We start from the raw sequence: 24,015 nt of genomic DNA on the forward strand, positions 1-24,015 counted from the left end.
AAAAAAATTCAAGGATCGACCATTTTCCGATGTATTTTAAAAGCTTTTTAAGCAATAAAAATTGGGAAAGAACTAAAAAAAATAGTAACGGCATTTAACGTATTTGTTAAACAATATAAATCTGGAATACAAAGAAGCAATTCTAATAAAAATTCACTCCGCCACTGACCGTATCTTTTCCTTCCTCTAAACTGGGCTGTAGTAAATCCAAACCAGCAAGGCAAACCCCTAATAAAACCTGCCATTAGATAAGCAGTTTTTTTCAACCTAATTGCGCCAATAGTTCGACTATACGTCGTATGGTTTTTTTCCTGTTGCATAGTTCTTACAGTGACAGTCTCAAAATGGCAAGCGAAACAGAGCTGTTCAGGTTTTCGAAACATTTGTTGCTTGTCACTGGTTTGATGCCGCTGCACCAAATCAAATGGCCTGCTTTTTATCAAAATATGTACAGAGGGATGTCTTTGGGGATGCAAGCAGTATATGGGACATGTATTGTGCTTTTTACAATCGAATTGATGATAGTTATTAAAACAGACACTCAAGCAGGTAACTAATACAATTTGTGTTTAACAAGAGTATAGTTATGTAGAGTAGATAAATAATTTTTGTAATTCAAGAAATAAATTCACTTATAACTTTGGAGATGTACACTCAGATGGAAAAAAAACGCAACAGAGAAAGAAATTTTTGGTCAAATTTAAAGTGTTATATTTTTGTTAATTTTAGCCCTATTGGCATGATTTTTTTAGCAAACTGTATATAATTATATCAACTTTAATTCGTAAACTCAGTTTTTTGTAAACTTTAGTAATTGGCATATTATACAGGGTTAATCGAGGGGTTGTTTTTTATCCTAACTTTAAAACACCCTGTGTAATAATTTCGTGTGTAAATTTTCCTAAAATATAATTTTACGGTAAGAACCATGTCTCCTGGGCATTTTGTTTTTTGGATCACATCAATACATGCTTTGATTAATTTTAAAGAGCGAAATGAACTGATCACGATCAATTTGCAATTTTTTCAGTTATCGTTACATTTGATGTAATTTTTTAAAAAGACGAGATGGTTTTGGTGACTATTGTTGTAACGTCATATTACGGATGCATCGGATAATCTATACTAAATTTAAAAAAAAACGTTAAAGACTAATGATACAGTCCTGGGTTTAATAAACATTAATAACGATAACAGAACTAACAATATTAAGGAAAACATCTGTAACACAAACTTAAAAAAATGTAAAAAATACCCTAATACTTTGTATTGCTCCTCTGGCTGCTATAACTGCCTGTATACCTTTGTTCATACTGTCATTTTTTTCCCATTCTTCCAAAACCAAACCAAGCGAAGTTCATTTAATGAAGCTGGTAACGCTTCGGGACCTCTAACCCTCCTACCAAGCATTTCCGAAACGTCGAACATGATGGGCAGTTCATAGTAGTATATAGTTTACAATAACCACCAAAGCTGCCTCGTCATAGTGAAAAAAAAACTTCAAAAATAAATTATAATTGAAAAAATTACAAATTGTTAGCGGCAAGTTCATTTCGCTCTTAATAATTAGCCAAGGTATGTATTGACATGATCCAAAAAACAAAACATAGTTCTCACCCCAAAAATTATATTTCAGGAAAATTTACACTCGAAATTATTGCACAGGGTGTGTCAAAGTTAGGGTAAAAAACAACATTTCGATTAACCTTGTATAATATGCCAAATACTAAAGTTTATAAAAAACTGAGTTTACAAATTAAAGTTGATATAATTTTATACGGCTTGCTAAAAGATTCATGAAAATAGGGCTAAAAATAACAAAAATATAACAGTTTAAATTTAACCCAAATTTTCTCCGTTGCGTTTTTTTTGCATCTGAGTAGAATATTTGGAAGGGGGATTAATCACCGCGACCTTACATATCTATTGTGTGACCTGCTTTCTTGAGTTGTAACGAGTTATCATCATACAGTCTCAGGGCTTTGACAAAAGCTAGTATCTGAGACGGATTTACAGAGGCTATAATTTTCCATCTCCGATATCAGTCGTACCAAAGTTTATGGCACTAAAGATGGTTGTCTCGGCGCAGTCAATGATGAGGTGTTCTGCTGTTTTTCCATTTTCCTCAAAGAATCTGCATTCGCAGTTATTTCTAAGCTTCGACCTACTGAGGTGGTCGTTGAGAAGACAGTGTTCTGTTAAAAATCCCATGACAATCTGAAGATTATTATAGAAATAAAATGCCGCCGATTGACGGTACTTTTTGTATACACTAATAATAGTGCCGGCGCGGAGGTTGTTTAGTCAGTGCCATAGAAGAAGAATATACAGGGTGTCATTGAAATGGTGTAAAAAAATTGGGGAGGGGGGGGTGATAGTACTCCTAAAAATAGTAAAAAAAGTTCCTATAAGTATAGGGTGAAAAATGCATATTAAGGGAGTTAGGGGCACTGAAAGAGTGAATTTAAAAAATGGTTGTTTTGAAATTGTAGGCTTAAAAACGAGATAAAATTTCGAAAAAAAATCCTCTGCAATCAATTTTAACCCTAAATCGAATGGTGATAGTGAAAAATTATTTGGAAAAGCGGGAAGGGTAGTTTTTGCACGGGTAGGGGGTTGTTTGGCGAATAACTTTTTTGAGGTTATTTCTTTGCAACGTGGGTTTATTTTTTGAAAACTACATTCTTTTTCCTACAAAAAATGTATTCTTGTTGCACATCGCCCAGAGCGATGGTTTTCGAGAAAATTGAAGGCATAGATTTTGCTCTTGTAACAGTCAAATTTCCTTGCAACGACCTCTGTATGCTAGCTCATAAATTATCGCAAATAACTATTATTTTTGCATCATGTTTACTATAATTTTATTGTTAAATATTATTTTATTTAAATTTTACAATTATGCAACCCGATATACACCGCGATATTATACATATATTGTCACTGATGCCGACCAGCAGTAGGCTTTTTGTCCATCTCTCTATATCTTTGATCATCACCTCCGTCACTTGTCACTGTCAGATCAAATCAGACGTTTTTGGATTTATTTATCCTTTATTTTGGTTATTGAAATTTTATAATAATCAGATAAAATTTCGTAGTTAAATTGGTTATTTTTGATGTGGATCCTGGAGGGAGATTTCCGGTTGAAATCTGATTTTGTGAAGGAAATCGAATCCTTGCATCACTTCTTGTGTATCCACCGTCAGAATATCGTCGTGAAGAACTGGCTGCCGTTTCGTGAAGCATTCCCTGTTGGTGAATACCAGGTCTTCGTACAGAAGGATTAAGGCTTCCGAAACACATTTGGTCAGAGACGTGGTTGGATTTTGTTTAATTTACATGGACCACCGACCAATTTCCGTAAGGGATTAAATAGCCAAATTTTTCCGACCGATATCCCGATTCCACGTGCCCAAGAAGTCCCCGAACAGTTCCAAGGTATGCTATAATTCTTCTGCCTATTCTAAGTCAATGCTCAACTGATTTTTGTTCATATTGTTGTCTGGTTTTCGACTTTTCCACGCCCACGTGGTGTAGAAAGATTAGTTGAGTGTTATCTTTCTTAAGTCTTATTTGGTTGTTCGTAACTGTAGAGCAAGAAGACCGATCCAGACCGTAGTGCACAGAACAGTCCAGAATTCCATCCCTTCCTGTTGCCCGTGTGTAGAGTTACCCGTTGGACATCATAAACCCTCGTTGAGGTAAAGTTCAGATTTGATTAGTCCTTCTTTATTACCTTTATTAACTCCTACACGTTGTGCTAGTCCTTGTTCTATAATTGAGGCTCTTTTCTAAGACAACCAATGTTATTTAGGGTTTTTTGTGTTCACCATTTGAAGTCCTACACCTGCCTGTACATTTGCTGCGGGCTCCAGTGACATTGCATCGAGCTGCTGTACACCGTCGTAGCCACCCTGTAGCTATGCACTATAGCTAAGCCGAAGGAAGTTTCAGTAGTTTGCAAGTACTTGTCAAGACATTACGTTAGAGTAATACTGTACAATTTTAGTTTAGATTTAGTTTGATATTTGTAATACACCCAGGATATTGTACTTAGTTTAAGTAAGGAGGATTATGACGTCATACTTTTAGTTAGTTTTCTTGATTTAAATTTTATTCTATTTTTCAACGTTTATTCGTTTCCATTTCTTTAAATATTAACTTTTGATATTTAATAAATTGCTTAATCATTTGTAGTAGTATTATTTACAGTCTAGTTTCATAGTTAAGTTAGAGTCACTTAAGTACAAATAGTTATAGTAAGATTTGAAGTTCATGGTAGTTACACTCAACAGTTCGAGGTTAGTTTTGAAGTCTACTTAATAGTTACATCTTTATTGCCGAGTTCATAGAGTATAATCTCGTGGCGCCCTTTTATTAACATCTTTGAACCCCGACCACCCGGCTGTTAAAATTAAAAAGCTAGTGGCCTCTATGCAACTCATTCAGATTAAGTAAACTTTGTGTTTTATTTCAACTTTGTGTGAACTTCAGATTAAGAAAGGGCGTAGCTCTGATGGGTTGCTAACTGGTTAATCAATATAAACTTATGAAAGTTATGGTGGTTCAAAAGTAACCAAGTAGTTATTAAATAATTAATTGGAAAATCATAAATTTCATGATATTTAAAACATCTTATTGCTTTAAAAACGAAATAAACTTTTTTGGTTTTAAAAAAAATTGGTTTACTTTAATGCCAATTAATACTGAAGCGCAACTACGTCAACACATTACTGACTGTTCCAATCAAATTCGGACAACACCAAGGATATTCCACAGGGTACGCAGATCGTGAATAAGAATATCAGATGTCTGCATTGAAATGAATGGTGGTCACTTTGAACATTTACTATGAATGAATTAAGGAATGCATTATTTTAATAAGGAATTTTGGTAATTGGATTATTTCGTTTTTTAAAGCAATAAGATGTTTTAAAAATCACGAAATTTTGATTTTTCAATTATTATTTGATAACTACTTGATTACTTTTGAACCGCCATAGCTTTCATAAGTTTATGTTGATTAACCATAGTTAGCAACCCATCAGAGCAAACTCTTTGCCTTCAATTTTCTCGAAAACCATCGCTCTGAGCGATATGCAACAAGAGTACCTTTTTTGTAGGAAAAAGTATGTAGTTTTCAAAAAAATGAACCCACGTTGCAAAAAAAATAACCTCAAAAAAGTTATTCACAAAACAACCCCCCACCCTTGCAAAAACTACCCTTTCCGCTTTTCCAAATAATTTTTAAGTATCACCATTTGATTTAGGATCAAAATTTATGGCAGAGGATTTTTTTTTCGAAATTTTATCTCGTTTTTTAAGCCTACAATTTTAAAACAACCGTTTTTTAAATTCACCCTTTCAGTGCCCCCAACTCCCTTAATATGCATTTTCCGCTCTATACTTATAGGAACTTTTTTTACTATTTTTAGGAGTACTATCACCCCCCGATTTTTTACACCATTTCAATGACACCCTGTATACTGAAAGTGCGTTAATTTAAATTTAATACTCTACTTAAATACTGCCACTACCCCTCCCAGCTCAATCTCTGAATGCGCCATTGGATTATTTCAAATATTTAAATTGATCTTTCCCACACCTTATATATTTTTTCACATTTTTTTAGCCTTATTTTAACAGAAATATTAATTTTCACTAAGCTTTGCAAATGAAACGATTCAGGAAACCTGTTGTTAAAATCGTACCACTGGACTTCCTATATCCTACCTACCATTTGAAATATATCTGCAGCATTATGTACATACTGCTACTTAATCATAGTTTGAGAGTGGTTTAAAAACGTCACATCATACTTTAACTTGTTAATAAATATCAAAAACACATCTTTCAAAACATTATTTTTATCTCCTTTGGCAACTACTACTGTCAGTTCAGTTTACAGCTAATCTTATACCTCAAATCACCATTAGTGTAAACATTTCTTTTTACAAACCAAATGCTACAAATTCAAAATCCATTTGTTACATTTACAATAATACCTACAGCCTTACAGACGTATTACAGCAAGACGTCGCGTCGCGTCGCACTGTGGTCAATTTTTAAAAATTAACTGGAAAATATTAAAAAATCTGATGAGGCTAAGCGGCGTCAAAAACTCCATAAGTAGGCTTTGAAATAGTTGCTAAGAACATTTCATTAACAAATATGTCAAAGGTCGTTGCGAATTTACTGTTATTTTGATTGAAAATGTAGTATAGTTGACAAATTAAACTAAATAATCTTGTTATTTGCACATGAATAAAGTTTTTGATTTGCGTATTCCGTGCAAAAAGTTATATGCCATTAATACTATCTAAAATGGAAAGAGCAATTGTTGTTGGTAAGTTTTTTGACATTAATGTTCTTCTGTTGAGTATTAAATATGAGTAAATAATTTTGATATGGTTAGATTAATTTTTAAATTATTAGAATATACATTTTTTTCATGAACTAGCAGAAAAAAGTCTTATGAGGTTTCAGTTTTAAATAAAGTTAAGTTGATAGTTAAACCATTAGACAACTTTACCAAGCCTACAAATTTACCGTCCTAGTCCGTCTGTTATGTCCAGGCCATTTTTTAGGAAGTATTGCCTATATTAGACGCTTGGAGGTAGTTGACCTTTTAAAAGCAACTGTTAGCAAAATCTGTAAGATCCATAATATTATTCTTATAATATGATAATTTTTAAATATCTAACATATGCAAATGATCGCGACCAAACTTTTATTCGAAACCAACAAACGAAAAGATGTAGTGTACATGAAATTTGTACACAACAACATGACATTGTCAAAAGTCGGAGAGATAACTTATCTAAAATATACCGGTTATGGTGATTACTATCTTTTTGTCCAATCAAAACTCTCTTACAAACACTAAATCTATTAATTTTTGGAAATCCATCATTTTCTATAGCGCGACAAAGCGACGAAAACAAAATAATTTGAATCGATCTCGCCGCTCGATCTAACCGCTCGAGCAGATCGCTTTACTATGTTTACGCGTACATGTCTTCACAGGTTGGTTTTGGACGCGACGCGACGTCGCGCTGCTTGCTCGCCGCTCTCCTCGTCGCTCCACTATGTTCTCAGCCTTAAAGCGGCCCTCACACGATCAATAATATTGCTAATATTTTTTATTGTCAATATTTTATCAATATTTGAAAGGTGGCCTGACACGGTCAATACATATATCAATATTAAGTTTTGTGCAGATATTAAGTGTGAATTATACCCTATACCAAAAAATAAAAGATAAAAAAAAGCGTGTATTGCCATCATTTTGGCATATGTAAGTGAGAAAAAATCGAGGTAAAAATTTATAAAAAGGCGTTGGATCAAAAATGGATTTCAAAAATAAAAAGGTTTGGCCAACTAAATCTTCTAGAGTACAGTACGTCTGCTGGACCTGAGTCTATGAAAGGAATGCGGACAAAAAACATTTAAATAAACAACAATATATTTTATACGTCGACTTGACGAGTACGTCACCGCAAATCGCTCCGCCCACTCATTTTACTGGCTACTTGCAAATTTGTCGAATTTTTATTGATGGGATGCGTCGTCTAATTTTTTACGAAAAACATGGAGTGAATATCGTTTGCCCTCTCACGGATACCCCGTAGCTACAAAACGGACAGACGTACTGTACGTTAAGAAACAAGATCCTGATGATTGCGATCTAAAACTGGTGAAAACAACGACAGCGATGTTCCGTCTTCCGCCATGGTTACCAATAAACTAGTCAAATCTTGTCAATCATGCGACCTAACGATCAATATATTGTCAATACGACTAGCTCCGCCTTTAATATTGTCGAGTATTTTCAGGGTCCCGAAAATCCATCAATATATTGAAAGTACTTCAATATGTACGCTCAAACGCTCAATAATATTGTCAATAATACAAAATATTGACAATATTATTGATCGTGTGAGGGCCGCTTAAGCGGCCCACAAACGGTCAATATTATTGCGCAATATTTCATATTGTGCTGGGTTTACATTGAAAGATTGCACGAAATATTGTGTCAATCAAAAACAGTTTGATTTTTATTGTGCAATAGTGATTAGTTTGTATCCTGTGTGGATAATAGTTCAGTATATTTTTGTTTTCTCTGCGTATTTGTCTCGCTGCTCGGTTCTATTTAGAATATTTAGATCAGTGGTTTGTCAGCAAATATGGGATCAAAAGCAAAAAAGGAAGAAAGACGATTTATTTTAGAATTCATCGAAATGAACCATTCTTTGCCAGCTTTATGGAATACAAAAAGCAAAGAATATAGCAACAGAAATAAAAAAGTGAACAATATGATGAACTACTTGTGAAATATAAGGAAAAATAGTATTTTTCCTTATATACACAGACGCTGATAGAAAACAATTGAAACGCAATAGCAGCTTATTTTTTCTTATCCATGTTAATCAAAGTGCAAAACGGAACTAGTTATTGAACAAATTTATTGTACTGTTTGGAGATAACTAACAATATTATTGGGTAATATTATTGCGCAAACATATTGACCGTCTGTGGGCCCCTTTAGGCGTGGACGTTAGTGCGCGTTGTATGATTTGATTGGTGGTCGTTGGTTGGTCTGGTTTGGTTTGGTTTTGTTTGGCTGCGACCAGCATTTGACTTAATGGTATTACTGGTCTCAGCTTGGTCGCAGCGACCAAGCTGTAACCGCTTAATTTTTTTATCATTTGATTTAATGACCTGGCCGCTGGCTGGTCGTCAGTGCGATTGAGCTGTTAGGTTGTAAATAGTAAGAAAGTGAAAATTGTTAGACCCGGTTTCTTCAAATTCGTTGAACTATAGTTAACATATCTACAATTTAATCAATGGATTATAGAAAATAAATTAGTAGAGTAATATTATTCTTTAAAGATATTGAAAAGTCCAAAATCAATGTAAACTGACTTTAAGCTATAGAGTTTAAAAATTTATGTCTATAATTTTATAAATATACAAGTAAACAGTTGTGATAAAATCTAAATTGATTAATATGAATTCTTTTAGCACCGCCTGTTCTAGAATGTCTCACATTTGTCTCCGTTGTAACTGCAAAAATAATTTTACTACAATCGAAAAAAATGACAAATATAATTGACATGGCTTTTAAAGAAGAAGACCTTATTAATCAAGTGAAGGATAAAGCTACTCTGGACATTTACAGCCAACATGTAAAATATTGTAATAAAGTATGCGCAGTGATTCTTTTTTTCTTGTATGCTACTGGGGCTTTGTATCTCATCGATGGTAAGTATTGTAGAAAAAATTAAATATCTAAAAAATAAATACATTTAAAAGACTATAGGTACAACGTGGTATACTTCATATTAGTACCTATACAGTATGTTCCTGGATTGTCTTTACAAGAGGAAAAACTTATTTGTTATTGATATTTTGGGGAACATTCTTCATAAAAAATTTTGCTTGTTCCAAAATGGTTAATCCCATTTATACTTCTCAAAAAATATCCATACCGTTTTAGAGAAAATTAAGAAAAAGATGAAAATATAGTTCAATTTTTAATATAAAGTCCTTAAAATGAAAAAGCGTTTCTATGGTAATATCACTTCGATTTCATTTTTTGATAGATGGTTATTATTAATGATTTTGATTAACGTTATATTCTTTACTGTTGTTAAAGTCTTACGATAACCATCATCGCCTTTTCCATAGCATTCAACTAAATAAATTTTGTGCTTCTTTGACAATTAAAAACAAAAAATATTACATTAATTAAAATTCTATAAATAACAATTTATCAAAGAATGAAAACGAAGTTATATTACCATTGAAAAAAATATATTACCTTGTTTTATTAGTTTTCTCTAAAACGGTATAGAAATTTGGAAAAGTATAAACGGGATTAACCATTTTAGAAGAAGCAATTTTTTTATGAAGAATGCATTTTTCTCAAAATGTCTATAATAAAAAAGTTTTTCCTCTTGTAAAGACTATCCGGGGATATACAGGGTGGCGCCTCTCATACGCCGCGGAGGCTCAAAAGAGAACGACAGTTTGTATTGAAATAAAATTTTGTGAGCATACGTAGGTTAATTCAGAGCACTTTTTAAAAATATAGAGAGTCCTACAAGGTGTCCCCAAAAAAGTTACATATCAAAGTTGTGTTTTTTGTAATGGAACACCCTATATATTAATTGATTTTCGGATTCTGGGAGGAAAATAAAGGTGAGTTTTATAAAAGAAGTAGGTATATGACTAAAATGTAAGGTTTGTGAGATATTTAACATTTTCTAGAAATAATGAACAATTTTATAAATTACAATAAAAGCTACCTAAATTGGAATTTACCCGGTATAGCCTAATATGTAGTTAAACTAACTATTGTACTTAAAATCAAATTAAAACTTGATCCAAAAAGTTATACAGGGTGAGACAAAATTAATATTGAACATTGGTCACCTTTAAAAGCATGTTACTCTCTTATTTTAAATGGAACAACCAGTATATTATTCCGATATTCAATGGAGAATTAATGTCTGTTCAAAATACTATTAAGGTTACCTACCCCTCAAACAAAGATTTTTCCTAGATATTTTCATTTACATGATTTGATCTGAGTAGATCTTTATTATTTGATATAATCTAGGTGGCTGTGATATGTCTGACATTACTTCAACATAGCTGTCTAATTAGTCCAACTTTAACAACTAGTTATAATTTTGTGTCAGTTAAAACAAAAAAATTTCTGAGAAATTTGCCGAAAACGCAAACTTATTCTACATCAAAAAGAATTGATATGATTCTATTAGTTGGGGACTGCAGTGTGCATTTATCAATTAATAGAATACTTAAGTGCTCCTGATTTTATCTAGTCTGGTTTTTTTTATGGGGATATGTTAAAGACAGTGTTTACAAAACTCGACCAACTAGTGTCGACAACGTGAGAGAAATTATTGTAGCTGCTGTTCGAGATAGAACTCCACATATGCCTTTTAAATGAAAATATCCTTTTGAAAAGACAATAATCTTAGGCAGTTGACAGAAAAGGAATCATTTTGAGCACTTGATTTTATCTAGCTAATTTTTGTCGCTTAATTATAGGTTTATATCTAGTTTCAATTCTGTAATAATTAAAATATGTCTTAAACGTGTATCTTTTTATTACCCTTGAGTATTTTACTCTGCAATATTTAATTTTTGTTAAATAACAAAAGGTATATCACACAGCCACCTAGATTTTTTCAAATAATAAAGATTTACTGACGCAAAATCATAAAAATTAAAATATTTGGGAAAATCTTTTTCTGAGGGGTAGGCATCCTTAATAATATTTTGAAAATATATAAATTCCCCATTGAATACCGAAAAAATATACTGGGTATATATAAAAGTGACTAATGTTCCATATTAATTTTGTCTCACCCTGTATAACTTTTCGGGTCTAATTTCAATTTGGTTTAACATACAAATGTATGTAATTAAATATCCGGCTATACAAGGTCAACTAAAATTTAGATAGCTGTTATCGAAATTTAAAATTTACTCTTCCTTTTCACAAAACGTGAAATATGTCAAAATCCTTAGATTTTAGGTATATGCTTCGTTAATAAAACTCACCTTTATTTTTATCCTAGAATCCGAAAATCAATTAATATATAGGGTGTTATTAGAAAAAACACAACTTTGATGTGTAACTTTTTTTCGGGGACCCCCTGTATAATTCTATATATTTTTATAAAATGCTTTCAGTTAACCTACATATGCTGCCAATATTTTATTTCCATATAAACTACCGTTCTCCTTGGAGCTTCCGCGGCGTATGAGAAGCGCCACCCTGTACTGTATAGAAGTTACAATTAAGTACATACAAAGTTAAAAAATTCCTCGTGTTTTGTTGTGGCCTTCTGAGACTAAATTATCTGTTTAGGTTCTAGAAAAGAAGAGTTTGAAATATCTGTAAAATGGATTATCCTAATTAGTATATAATAATCATAACAAAAAAAAATATTAAGAAAAACTCTTAAAAATTCAAATAATATTGAAATATTTTTTTCTGTGGCTTTTTAGGATATATCGAAAATAAAGCATATCTCAAACAATATTTAAAAGAATATAATTATAATAAGACATTACTTGCAAGACCACATCCAGTACCAGTATGGTTTCCATTCGATAAAAATAAACATTATAACCCAGCAATTTGTTACGAGGTGTTCCATATTACATCAACTGTAGTGTACAATAGTGCTGCACAACAGTTAATAATATCAGGTATTATTCTGATCGAAGTTAACTATATCTATTACTTTTTTAATGTTTTTGGTGTTGTTTTGTTTTTTTAATGTTTTATCCAGTTTCCAGCCACTCTCTTAATATCTGTCCATCGACTAGGAGGTCGTCCTCTGCTTCTACAGGGTGAGTTTCCTACGATGTTCTCATGTTCTCAGGTATCTCGGAAACTACTGGTGATAGAGAGTCAGTTAAATGAGGAAAGAATTGCAGTTTTGTGAGGTCATAAATATGCGCCTTTGAAATTTTTGAAAAAGTTCATGGCTTACTTTATATTTCCAAAAAAACAAATTTTGTCTATTTTAAAAGTTGTCCCTAATTACATTATAATATATTTTAGACAAAAAGTTTTCAGATAAAAGTTGTAGATAATCACATCCCTAATGAGTTTGTGTTCTCCGATTTTTTCTAAAGCCTGTCATTTTCTGACATATAACACAAACATATGTTCTTTTAAATGGAAACCATAGTTGGCCAGGCGCCATTTTTAAGCTTTTCAGTGATATAAGCTATAATACGTTTTTTTTCTCAAAAAATTTCTGAGTTATAGACAATAATTCTTATCTTTCTTGACTAATTTCACTTAGTTGGCATGGTGTTCTTATTTTGTTATGATTTAAAACTTATAAAAAGACAAAATATTATATTATTAAACGGCCCTTTACGAGGCTCTTTACTCTTTACAATTTACATTAAGTACACAAACGAAAAATTAAAAAAATACATAAATGCATCTTTTTAATCTTTTACTTTTTAAAACTGAATTCCTAGCTTTTCTCACAGAACGACCGGTAGACTTAATTAAACTTCTCCTATATTGCCTCTTCGAGTGCCTCTCGGTGTGTCATAATGAAAGTCATGTTGGAATCACTCTATTAAGCGCGGGTATAAAACCATTCTCTAAAAAACGTAACGTATCCTCGAAACTGTATGGCCAAGAAAAGTTGAACCAATAATCCTACACGCTTTTCTTCATTTGAAAAATTCATATTTACAGTTTTTGTTTATTTTAATTTATAAAGTTTTGATGTGACAGTTTCACATTTCTGAGAGAACGATTGAACTTGTTTCCATGGCTAACTAAATGAAATTAGTCAAGAAAGATAAGAATTGGCTATAACTCTAAAATAAAATGGCGCTTTTTATGAAGTCATGGTCAACTATGGTTTGCATTTTAAAAAAACATGTCTGTGTCGAATGTCAAAGATGACAGACTTTAGAAAAAATCGGAGAACACAAACTCATTAAGAAAGTGATTATCTACAACTTTTATCTGAAAACTTTTTGTCTATAAAATTGATTATAATGGAATTATGGAAAATTTTTAAAATAGCCAAAATTTGTTTTTTTTTTCGAAACATCCAGTAAGCGATAAACTTTTTCAAATAACTGAAAGACGCATATTTATGACCCTACAAAACTGCAATTCTTTCCCCATTTAACCGACTCTCTATCTCCAGTAGTTTCCGAGATACCCATAGAGAACATCGGAGGAAACTCACCCTGTATAAGCCTCGTATCTTGGTCTCCATTCCACAAGTCTCTTTGTCCTCCGTTCATCTGTTATACTAGCCACATATCCTACCCAATTCCATTTAAGATCTAAGACAGATATCACCGCATCTCTTACGAATAAAGCCGGGTCCAGACCAAGCAGCCAAGACAGAAACATTCATGTTTTACGACAAAGATGCGACAAATCCAATACATTTCTGCGACATTTTTGTCTCATTTTTGTTTTGTTTCCAAATTCGGAAACTTGTGAATGAAATACCGTCTCGGTAAAGTTTAAAGAGTCTCTGTTTTGTCGTGTATTTTACAAGTTGTCGGCGCAGTGTAGATATCGTGCGTTGCCAAAAGTAGGGAACCAATAATATCACACAAAGTTAGTACTGTGAGAACTCCCCCGTTTTTGAGAAAGCTCACGGACGCCGAGTTGCCTTGGTTCGGTTCCTCGGGCACCACCCCCAACGTTTAAAGTGTTTGAGAGACCACTAGTGCCAATACGGGTAGCTTTTATACAGTGGAGATACCAGGGAGTAATGAGATGAAAAGAAAATAAAACTCACAATTAACTACAACGTAACACTAGGTTTTTATTTAATAAATTACTTATTTTTATGTTCACGTTATGTACAAAAGTAATCAAAGAAAGTTCGCGTTCTCTAATTGTAACAAGAATAAAAATGAAATAAATGTTCAGTACCTCGTAGCACAAGATTTACACTAACAACCGTGTACCTCTAGAGTTTTGATCGATTAATCCCGATACGTAACTCTCTGACTGATTCTATCACGCGAATTCAAAACGCGTTCCCGAAATGACGTTCTATTAAATAAGACGACGCGAGTTCCTGATCGGCGTCGAATTTAGCGGCGTCCTAATGAACATAGACAGGTAGATACCGGAGCAACACACTCTACTACGACGCGACTGTAAACGGCGGCTAAGTCGTTACAGGCGTCCCGATGGTCACAGCTAAATATTTATCGGAACGGCGTCCGTTTTGACAGCGAAACACGGACCTCGGATCGGTGTCGGAGTTAAAAGCGTCCCGTGATACATAAACGCGAGTCCTGGATCGATCCCGAAGTTAACAGCGTCCCGAGGGATACACAAATGCGAGTCCTGGATCGATCGCGAAGTTAACAGCGTCCTGTGGGATACGCAAACGTGAGTCCTGGATCGATCGCGAAGTTAACAGCGTCCTGTGGGATACGCAAACGCGAGTCCTGGATCGATCGCGAAGTTAACAGCGTCCTGTGGGATACGCAAACGCGAGTCCTGGATCGATCGCGAAGTTAACAGCGCCCCGAGGGATACACAAATGCGAGTCCCGGATCTACCGCGAAGTTAACAGCATCCCGAGGGATATACAAATGCAAGTCCCGGATCGACGTTAACGTTAGCGACGTCTAGGCGAGTTGTACGTCGTTCGGATGAGCGCAGCCCGCACACACACCGCCCGGTCAGGACCGCTTCGGGATTTCGGCGAGATCCCGTCCAGCGTCACTGAAGCAGGGTGTCGTCCGGACGACACACCTAGAAAAATACGGGAGCTACAAAACCAGCTTCGGGATTTGGGCGAGATCTTGTTCTAGCTCCATGAACATTCGCGACCCGTGCGTTTACTGAACTACCCTGACTGTCCCTTAAGAAGATGAATTAATTATTAGCCCGTAATTAGCTTTTCCTAGAGATACACTGAACAGGAGCAGATAGTCAAACAGAACCTTTAAAAGAAAAGGCCACCATTCATGACGACCTATCCGTAGCACAGCGTAGTCCCCCTTTTGCCTGGTCGGCAACCCTGTTAATTTTTAATATTAATAAAGAAAACTAAAAACTCTCGTCTCCGCACCCGAAGGATATACCATACCGGAGCAGATAGTCAAACAGAACCTTTAAAAGAAAAGGCCACCATTCATGACGACCTACCCGTAGCACAGCGTAGTCCCTCTTTGCCTGGTCGGCAATGGTTGTTCTCCCGCGCTTTTAATATCCTAACAATCTTGTCAAGTAACTCCCTTATCCCTATAACACGTCCAGGTAGTCGAGTAAACGCTTAATAACTATAAAAATAATACGACCTACCCTCGATCACTTGGCAGGGCACTCCGGACTCGAACCTCACTGTATCGCGTGCGACCACAAACTAACTAACTGGAGCTGCTGCAGCCAAGGTACTCGACTGACGCTCCCCTCCACTCGGCCTGCACTAGCAGAGTAGGGCGAGCGGCGCAAACGGTTCGGTTTTTCGCATTAAACTATAGCGACCAAAACCGATCAAAACTCTCTTACAAAATGGCAATTAAATATTTAACTTATTTAATTCAACAATAGGAACACTAATGAAGTTCATTACAATAATGAGTTAACAATAAAATACATTGACTGTCATTATCAAAAGGAAATGAAGTCTCTATTATTCTAGTATAATATTAACACAATATACAGGGTGGCCCAGAAATTTTATGAACTACATTACAGTACTGTGGAGTGCTTGTACTGCTAATATATGACATTAGTACTATATGATCGAAAAAAACGGAGTCAGCGATGGCTATGAAATGAAGATCGTTGTCATTTTATATGGGAAATGTCATGAATCGTCATTTTCAAGCCAACTGGACGCCGTTTTTATATCATACGGTATATGGTGGAATGCTCCATCTTTATAAAAAAAATGTCAGAATAGTAGAACACGGAGAATACCTGCTGAAATGTTATACGGATTTTTCTGGGTAATAGAGCTTTATAGAGCGCATTTATTATTATGCGAGCGTAAAAACAAAGACTACAAAATTGTTACAGAAAGCTGGTGCATTAGAGGAGATTTGCTTAGCATTAAATATAAACTCGGTTGATGACGTTAAGAAGAAAAAAATTGGCTCCGGGAGGCACGTATAACCGCCCATACTAAAATATGTTAATAAAAAGTTGGAAGGCAGTTCTTTTAGTTTCAAAGCAAAGGAATTTTTCCAATTTTTTTATCTCAAAAACTGCGACTTTGACTGATTTTGATGTTATTACAAATTTTGTTGCAAATATTATTCCTAATCTTAAATTAAAAACCGCGTTTCGTTAGCTACTGTAATTTTTGAGTTACGATTTTTTAAAATTTTTACTTTGAATAAGAAGACTAAGGAAGGAGCATATCAAAAATGTTAGGTACACCGCGATGGGCCTCAAGTATGGCCGACTTAAATTCCGGTTTATCAGTGTCGTTCTAATTTTATTTAAAAAATGTAAAACTATGATGTAGGGTAGACGTGGGGTAGACTCAATAATTTGTTGTTTTATTTTATGTTGTGAATAAATGTTGGTAGTTATTAAAATTGTTATAAAAATATATAATTCTAATAAAAATAGATAAGTTATAATAAGTATTTATTACCACAAACATCCGATACGCTACTGAAGCAGGTAAGTCAAATTAACGTATCTAAATTCTTTGACATCTAATCTTTGACAAGTAATAAATAAAAGCTAAAATGCAAGAAAAATATATAATTTAGTTAATATAAGTGAATTTCATAAATGATCGGTTTACTACACGTATGTATATTATATAGTCACTTACTAGCGAAAAGTTTGAAATTTGAATTTTTGCCGAGATCTACCGCACGCTACACAACCAACTATTTTAGAGTCTTTTTCGATAAATCGCGATAGTTTCACTGTTAATTTAAGTTCTGCCACAATTTCCATCTAGATTTACTACCTTTATACAACTATCAGTAGTAGAATAAATAATAAATAACATAAAATAAGCTCCGTAAAAACTGACAAATCCACAACATTTCAAATCAAATTCAAATGTGTCAAATGAATCGTCAAACAGAACTGTCAAGGATCCCCACCCTAGAGAGCTTTTATGGTGGCTTTTCCGCCCACCATGCATGAATACATGGATAGCATTATGCTCCTTCCTTAGTCTTCTTATTCAAAGAATTTTTAACCCCCTCCCATTCCCCCTTACCAACCCGCCACCCCCACCAAAAACTAATAGCCAGATTCTTGGGTGCCACAGTATTTTTGTGCCAAATTTGGTTAAAATCGGTTTAGCGGTTTTTGAGTTATCGCGTTACAGACGGACAGACAGACAGACAGACACCATGAAAATATTTTGTATTTAGGTCAAATAACTCTTTTTAAGTGAAATTAATTTTTTTTTTGCCGATCTTAATAACCTACCATAGGAACACGGAGTATTGTAGCTAAACGATTAGATTTTTACAAATTGTAAGTTTTGGATACATTTTATTATTGCTACATAATATCTGATCAATAAATGATCTTTACTGAATTAATCTTCAGTAAATATTTAGTATTAAAAACTTTGATACCCTTGGAGAAATGAAGCCTCAACATTTTTACTGCAATTTCATAAAATTGAAAATATTTCAAAACGGTAAGGTTTAAGTGTGATAAACCTTAATGAAATTTACCTTTATTTCAATCGTAGAATTCAAAAATAGAATAATACACAGGGTGTTCCATTTAAAAAAATACAACTATAATATTTTTTACTTATTTGGGACACTCTGTATATTGTAAACATATTTTTAAATTGTAGAACTAATAGTTCTTCAACGAACCCAAAACTTACAATTTGTAAAAATCTAATCGTTTAGCTACAATACTCCGTGTCGTATGTGGTGAACAACCCTGTATAGTATACGAGAGAAACAGAAAAAAATATATCTGGGGTTTCTTTTTGCAACATGGGATGGCGAGTCTGCTGACAACACTACTGGCTGCTAGTAATATATATTTATCTTTTTCCTGGTAGAAAGGTCACATGATTAATAAAACTGATTCGTATATACTGAACTTTGTTGTAGTTTTGTCCTCGCGGTATAGACACTTTGTCTCAAATTTTTTGTCCTGTCTGAATTTCTCATTTTTGTCGCCAGTTTGTCTTGTTTTTGTGTCAAAACTCAAAAACGTGTTCACTTTCTGTTGCCTTGGTCTGGACCCGGCATAAGAGATGCGGTTTTTGTTTATTAGCTTCTTAAAATTTAAATTCTTGCACAGGGTGTCCCATTTTCGTGTATTTTATGGGATTTCTCCTTAGAAGTAGACATACAAATATGCAGTTTTCACATCACTGCGCTACTTTTTCATGAAGCTAAAGATGCTACACATAGATTTGTCTCAGCTCTTTTGACTACTCTCGTATCTCGGTTATCCTGTAATTTATAGAAAAGTTGAACACTGAGTTTCATAGAGATTTTCACGTAGAATCCAGCAGTGTAACTAGTTTTTCGGTGAGAGCTGCCATTCTGAAAATATGACTCAAACTTTTTTAAATCGGACATCCTGTATATTATTCTTTTTTTTTTATTTTATAAGGCAAATAAAATATTTTTTTATTATGAGCTTTCTAAAAATATACTATACTTTATACTTATTTTCATAGATAAGGTAAAAAATGCATTATTTAACTTTTTATAATAAATCAACCTAGTTTAAAAAGTATTATTATTTAATTTAATTTAATTTACCACTTAATTTTATTTTTTGCCATGTTATCTTAAAAATTGGGTCTAAAATGGACTTATGCAGCTTTTAGCTAGTATCCTACCAATCAAAGTTATTGATATTTTGATGCACTTATGCAATAATTCTACACACAGAAAAGAGAAAATATGTTTCTTTTGACACGATCTACAGCTAAAGTTACAATATTTTTTATTTTTATTTCTGGGACACCCTGTATAGGTACATCAAAACATTTCTCGTTACTTCTTGAGATGAAGAAAACTTATTTTACAAATATTATAATGTAGCGGCATCTAGAAAAATAGATATGATCTAGGGTGTCACCAATCAAATCAATAAAAAAAAATGAACGTTTAGTTAAAAAAATTGTTTTTAGTGTTAATATACCTAAAAGCAGACCTGAGAATTCTGCAGCATATTATAAACACCGTTGAGCAGCGCAAGGAAAATGAAAAAATTTCAATGCAGGAATGTTTAAAGGTTGCTATAAAGAAGTATCAAAAAATTACTGCGTAAGTATTCAATGCAATTTTATATGTTTTCCCGAAAGACTAACCGTTTTTTAAATAACAAATATTGTAATATTTGAGGGGCGTTTTCACCCTCTTGGAATTTGAGATTCGAGAAACCCCTCCTTATCGAACCTCTACACCACACAGTCAATCCTTTTGTCAAAAATCAGCTTTAAACGTCAAGCAGTTTAAGCAGAATCGTGATTACTCAATGGTCATATTTTATGAAACACCCTGTATAAATTTATAAAAAAATCTTAAAATATGTAAAACAACAAAATAAAATATACGTGTTTAAGAGTTTTTCCGAAAAACTCACCGGTTTTTAAATAAAAAATATTTTAATATTTGAGGGATAGGGATAGTTTCACCCCCTTAGAATTCGAGTTTCGAAAAATCCCTTCTTATCGAACCTCTACACCATAAAGTCAATCTGTTTTCCAAAAATCAGCTTTTTACATCAAGCGCTTTAAGCAGGATCGTGATTAATCAATGACCAGATTTTTCGAAACACCCTGTATACATTTTTAAAACATCTTAAAATTTGTAAAAAAACAAAATAAAATATACGTGTTTAAGCGTTTTTTTGGAAACTTGACCGTTTTTTAAGTAAAAAATATTGTAATATTTGAGGAGTGGTTTCACCCTCTTAGAACTGGAATTTCGAAAAATCCCTTCTTATCGAACCTCTACACCCTAGAATCAATCTGTATGCCAAAATTGAGCTTCTTACGTTGCGTGGTTTGAGCAGGATCGTGATTAATCAGTCTGTCAGTCACTTAAGGATATTGTTAAACTGTCCTCGCGAAATAACCCGAAGTAGGCCAAGGTCAAAGTACAACTCAACTTTCTGATCGTGCTTTTAGCGATTTGAATGACATTTTGGGGGTAAAAGTTACTATAAGTTTGACATATTTTAATGCTAAAAAACTTTCGACATATTCACCATAGAGATGCATATGGGTTATCACTGGAATATTTTTCTAAAAAAACGTGCGCCACTGACTTTTATTTTAATCTTGAATACCGATTAAAAGTTGTATCTTGATATTTATATATAGCCCCTATGCACGTCTATGGTGAATATGTCGACACTTTTTAACCATTAAAATATGTCGCACTTATAGTAACTTTTACTCTCAAAATTTAATTCGAATCGCTAAAAGTACTTGGAAGAAAATTATAATAAATGGAAAAAAAAATAAGATTTTAACCTCCTGTATCTATACGAAACAAGGCAGAATCGGACGGGCCAATGTTGATATAAAAAATAAATCTTATTTTTACATGAGGAATCTCAGAGTTTTGAAACATCCTGTATAAAGACCATGACTTTTTTCAACAAGCTTTAAACTTAGAAACCATTTTCAAAACGGATAGCAAATGTGCGTCTATGATTTTAAAAACATATCTTGATATATTTGTTTATTTCGTAAAATGTTCTGTTTTTAAAATCACCAAAACTATTTTTAATAGTTTTATTTTTTTAGTATTCTGCATGAATATAAGACTAACATAATTCTGATTTAATTTTAGGTGGGTTGAAGATTTCAACAATTCCTTTCGATACATAGTCCTTTTGGAGTACTGTGTTACTTCGTTAATGCTAGCAGCTATTTTAGTGCAAATAATACAAGTAATAAAAATATATCATTTTATTTTCTAATTTATTTTTTTTTATTATTTCTATTAACATAATAAATTTCAGGGTGTTAAGGTATGGTTCAATACCAGTTTCTTTATACTCAGCTTTTTGCAGCTATTTACTTTATCATGGAATGCAAACGAAATTATAATTGAGGTACGTATACAAGGTGTTCCAGACTGAGCATACATTAGAAGTTTCTAAAGAACGACAATATTTACATCGGAGATTTATTGCACATCATTGTTTCACGATCTGTCGATTAAAAATATGACGACGCTTCCGAACGTACCCGAATTTGACAGGAACTTTCTTATTTTAATGGATACCCCCATTTTTCATTACATATTTAAATTATCTGTTAAATTTGATGATTTTGATATCAAACACCCTATATCTAACATTAACCGTTTTTGAGAAAAAATATTTTAAATTTTTAGAGAAAAAAAACTCCCTGTCAAAAGAATTTGTATATCCTAAACATCAAATTTAGTGATTGCTACAAACACTGTGACATAAAGAGAAGACATGTGGCTATCTATTTCAAAGTCAAATTGTATAATACTTTACACGGGGTGTCCCAGAAATAAGTACAGATATTTTAATTGGTAGAATATTTCGACCCCAGAAACACGCCTATGAGGTTTTTTCGCAAAAAAAAATTGAAAATTTGAATTTCTTTCCAAAAAATCATTTTTTTAAAACTTTCAAAGCGAGGGGTAAACCGCAGAGGGAAAAGTGTACACCGTAATTCCTTTTACTCAAATAATTCCTCAGAATCCCTCGTAATTCCTTCGGAATTCCTTGGAATTCCTGGTCTTCAAGGTCAAGGTCAATCATTCAAGGTCTTCCTTGGAATTCCTTGGTAGGAACTCGGTAACTCTTTCAGTCTGAACCAGCGTTGCCACCTCGGTTTCGCAGTTCCGCTATGAATTTTCTGGTGATTTTTATAAATGTCTAATGTCTCTATAAGTACTAGATCTAACAATAAAAAGTACTATTACGAGATTTACGTTTTTTTAGTTAAATTTTAGGACTAATAGGGGATCATGAGGTAAAAATACTGGAAATATGTCGGCACTTACTTATTAAAATTAATTTTTCTCGGGATTTTTTGAAAATGATAGGTACCTAGTTATACTCGTATCTATAGGAAAGGAAATTAATAAAACTTCAGTTGCGCGTCATAATACGATCACCAGTAAATTCCATAAGATTACGCATGGTATCATTGATGAAGTGCAACCTACAGTTGTATTAATTTCCCTATACCTAGGTATTATTCCGAGGAAATGAAAAAATCAACTTTACACTTTCTGAGTACTTAATAAAAAAATCTTATGAGGGTTTCTTTAAAATGGCGAAATCAAGGAACGTTATAAGTAGATCTCTCGGGGGTGGTTCGGCCGTACTATTGGAAAATATTTTAGATATATAATCGAGGGTACAATATTAAATTAAAAGAATATCTAACCTGTAGATATTTGATATTGGGAAATTTTGGAAGCGAAAACGAAAAACGGATAATAAAAAATCGCCTGCAAAACGTTTTTCTTTAAATTTAGTACTACCTATTATAGTATTCATGGTTTACTAATGTTCGTTAATTTTTTATAAAGTTGCTTGTAATTCCTCTTAATTCCTGTGGAATTCCTCTAAATTTAAAAAAACTAAGGAATTCCTTGGAATTCATTGGAATTCTTACGGAAATAATTGGAATTCCTAGTAATTCCTATGGAATTCCTTGGAATTCCTCGTAATTCCTTGGAATTCCTGTAGAATTCCTTCATAGTGTACACCATAATTCCTCTGCGGTTTACCCCTCGTTTCAAAGTAAAATAACTCGGTTATTTTGGACTTCTTTGAAAAACGGTAAAGAGAAAATATGTTTCTTTTATCGAGATCTACCACCCCTTAAAATATCTGTACTTATTTCTGAGACCCTGTATTGTCCGTATAATAATAAGGCTTTGTAGCACCGAAACAAAGCAGAATCGGACCTATGCTATGTTGATATGAACAATAAATCTGCAATCTATAATTTTTACTTGAGGAATAAATATTACATGTTTCTTGGAACACCCTGTATAGGATGATTCAAATTAGACTTCCACTTAATTTCTAGATAAAACTATAGCTAGACAAAACTTATTTCTAGAGTTCGGATGCTTTGTCCAAGGCAATTTACGAAACACACTGGTACAACATGGATAAAGAATCGGCCACCTTGATTAAAATAATGTTACTTAGATGCCAAAGACCACTGTCCATAACGATTCCTGGCATTGGACCAGTTACCACGGATGCAGCTGTTTCGGTAATATTATATTCCATTGCTGAAGATAATCCAGATTTAAAAATCGAAATTCGATAAGTTATTCTAATTATTCTGGTAATTACAATTCCAAAAGTATTTTAAGCTGATTTGAAAGTTTATACACTCAGATACAAAAAAAACGCACCAGAGAAATTTTTGGTCAAATTTAAGGTGTTATATTTTTGATATTTTTAGCCCTATTTTTATGAACTTTTTAGCAACCTGTATATAATTATATCAATTTTAAACTCAGTTTTTTATGAAC

At 33.2% G+C, this 24,015-nt stretch overlaps 1 protein-coding gene across 1 annotated transcript; it reads left to right on the forward strand.

Moving 5' to 3' along the window:
- The first annotated feature begins 344 nt into the window (after window positions 1-344).
- Window positions 345-23,807, forward strand: LOC115874882 (odorant receptor 30a-like). Its single transcript, XM_030890181.1, has 7 exons — window positions 345-549; window positions 9,025-9,264; window positions 12,046-12,249; window positions 19,653-19,788; window positions 21,325-21,424; window positions 21,497-21,589; window positions 23,592-23,807. Exons 1-7 carry the CDS (start codon window positions 345-347, stop codon window positions 23,805-23,807), a joined length of 1,194 nt encoding a protein of 397 aa, XP_030746041.1.
- Window positions 23,808-24,015: the final 208 nt, after the last annotated feature.

Source organism: Sitophilus oryzae, unplaced genomic scaffold, assembly GCF_002938485.1.
Source record: "Sitophilus oryzae breed Bouriz unplaced genomic scaffold, Soryzae_2.0 scaffold_1307_pilon_pilon, whole genome shotgun sequence".
NCBI classification, from domain to species: domain Eukaryota; kingdom Metazoa; phylum Arthropoda; class Insecta; order Coleoptera; family Curculionidae; genus Sitophilus; species Sitophilus oryzae.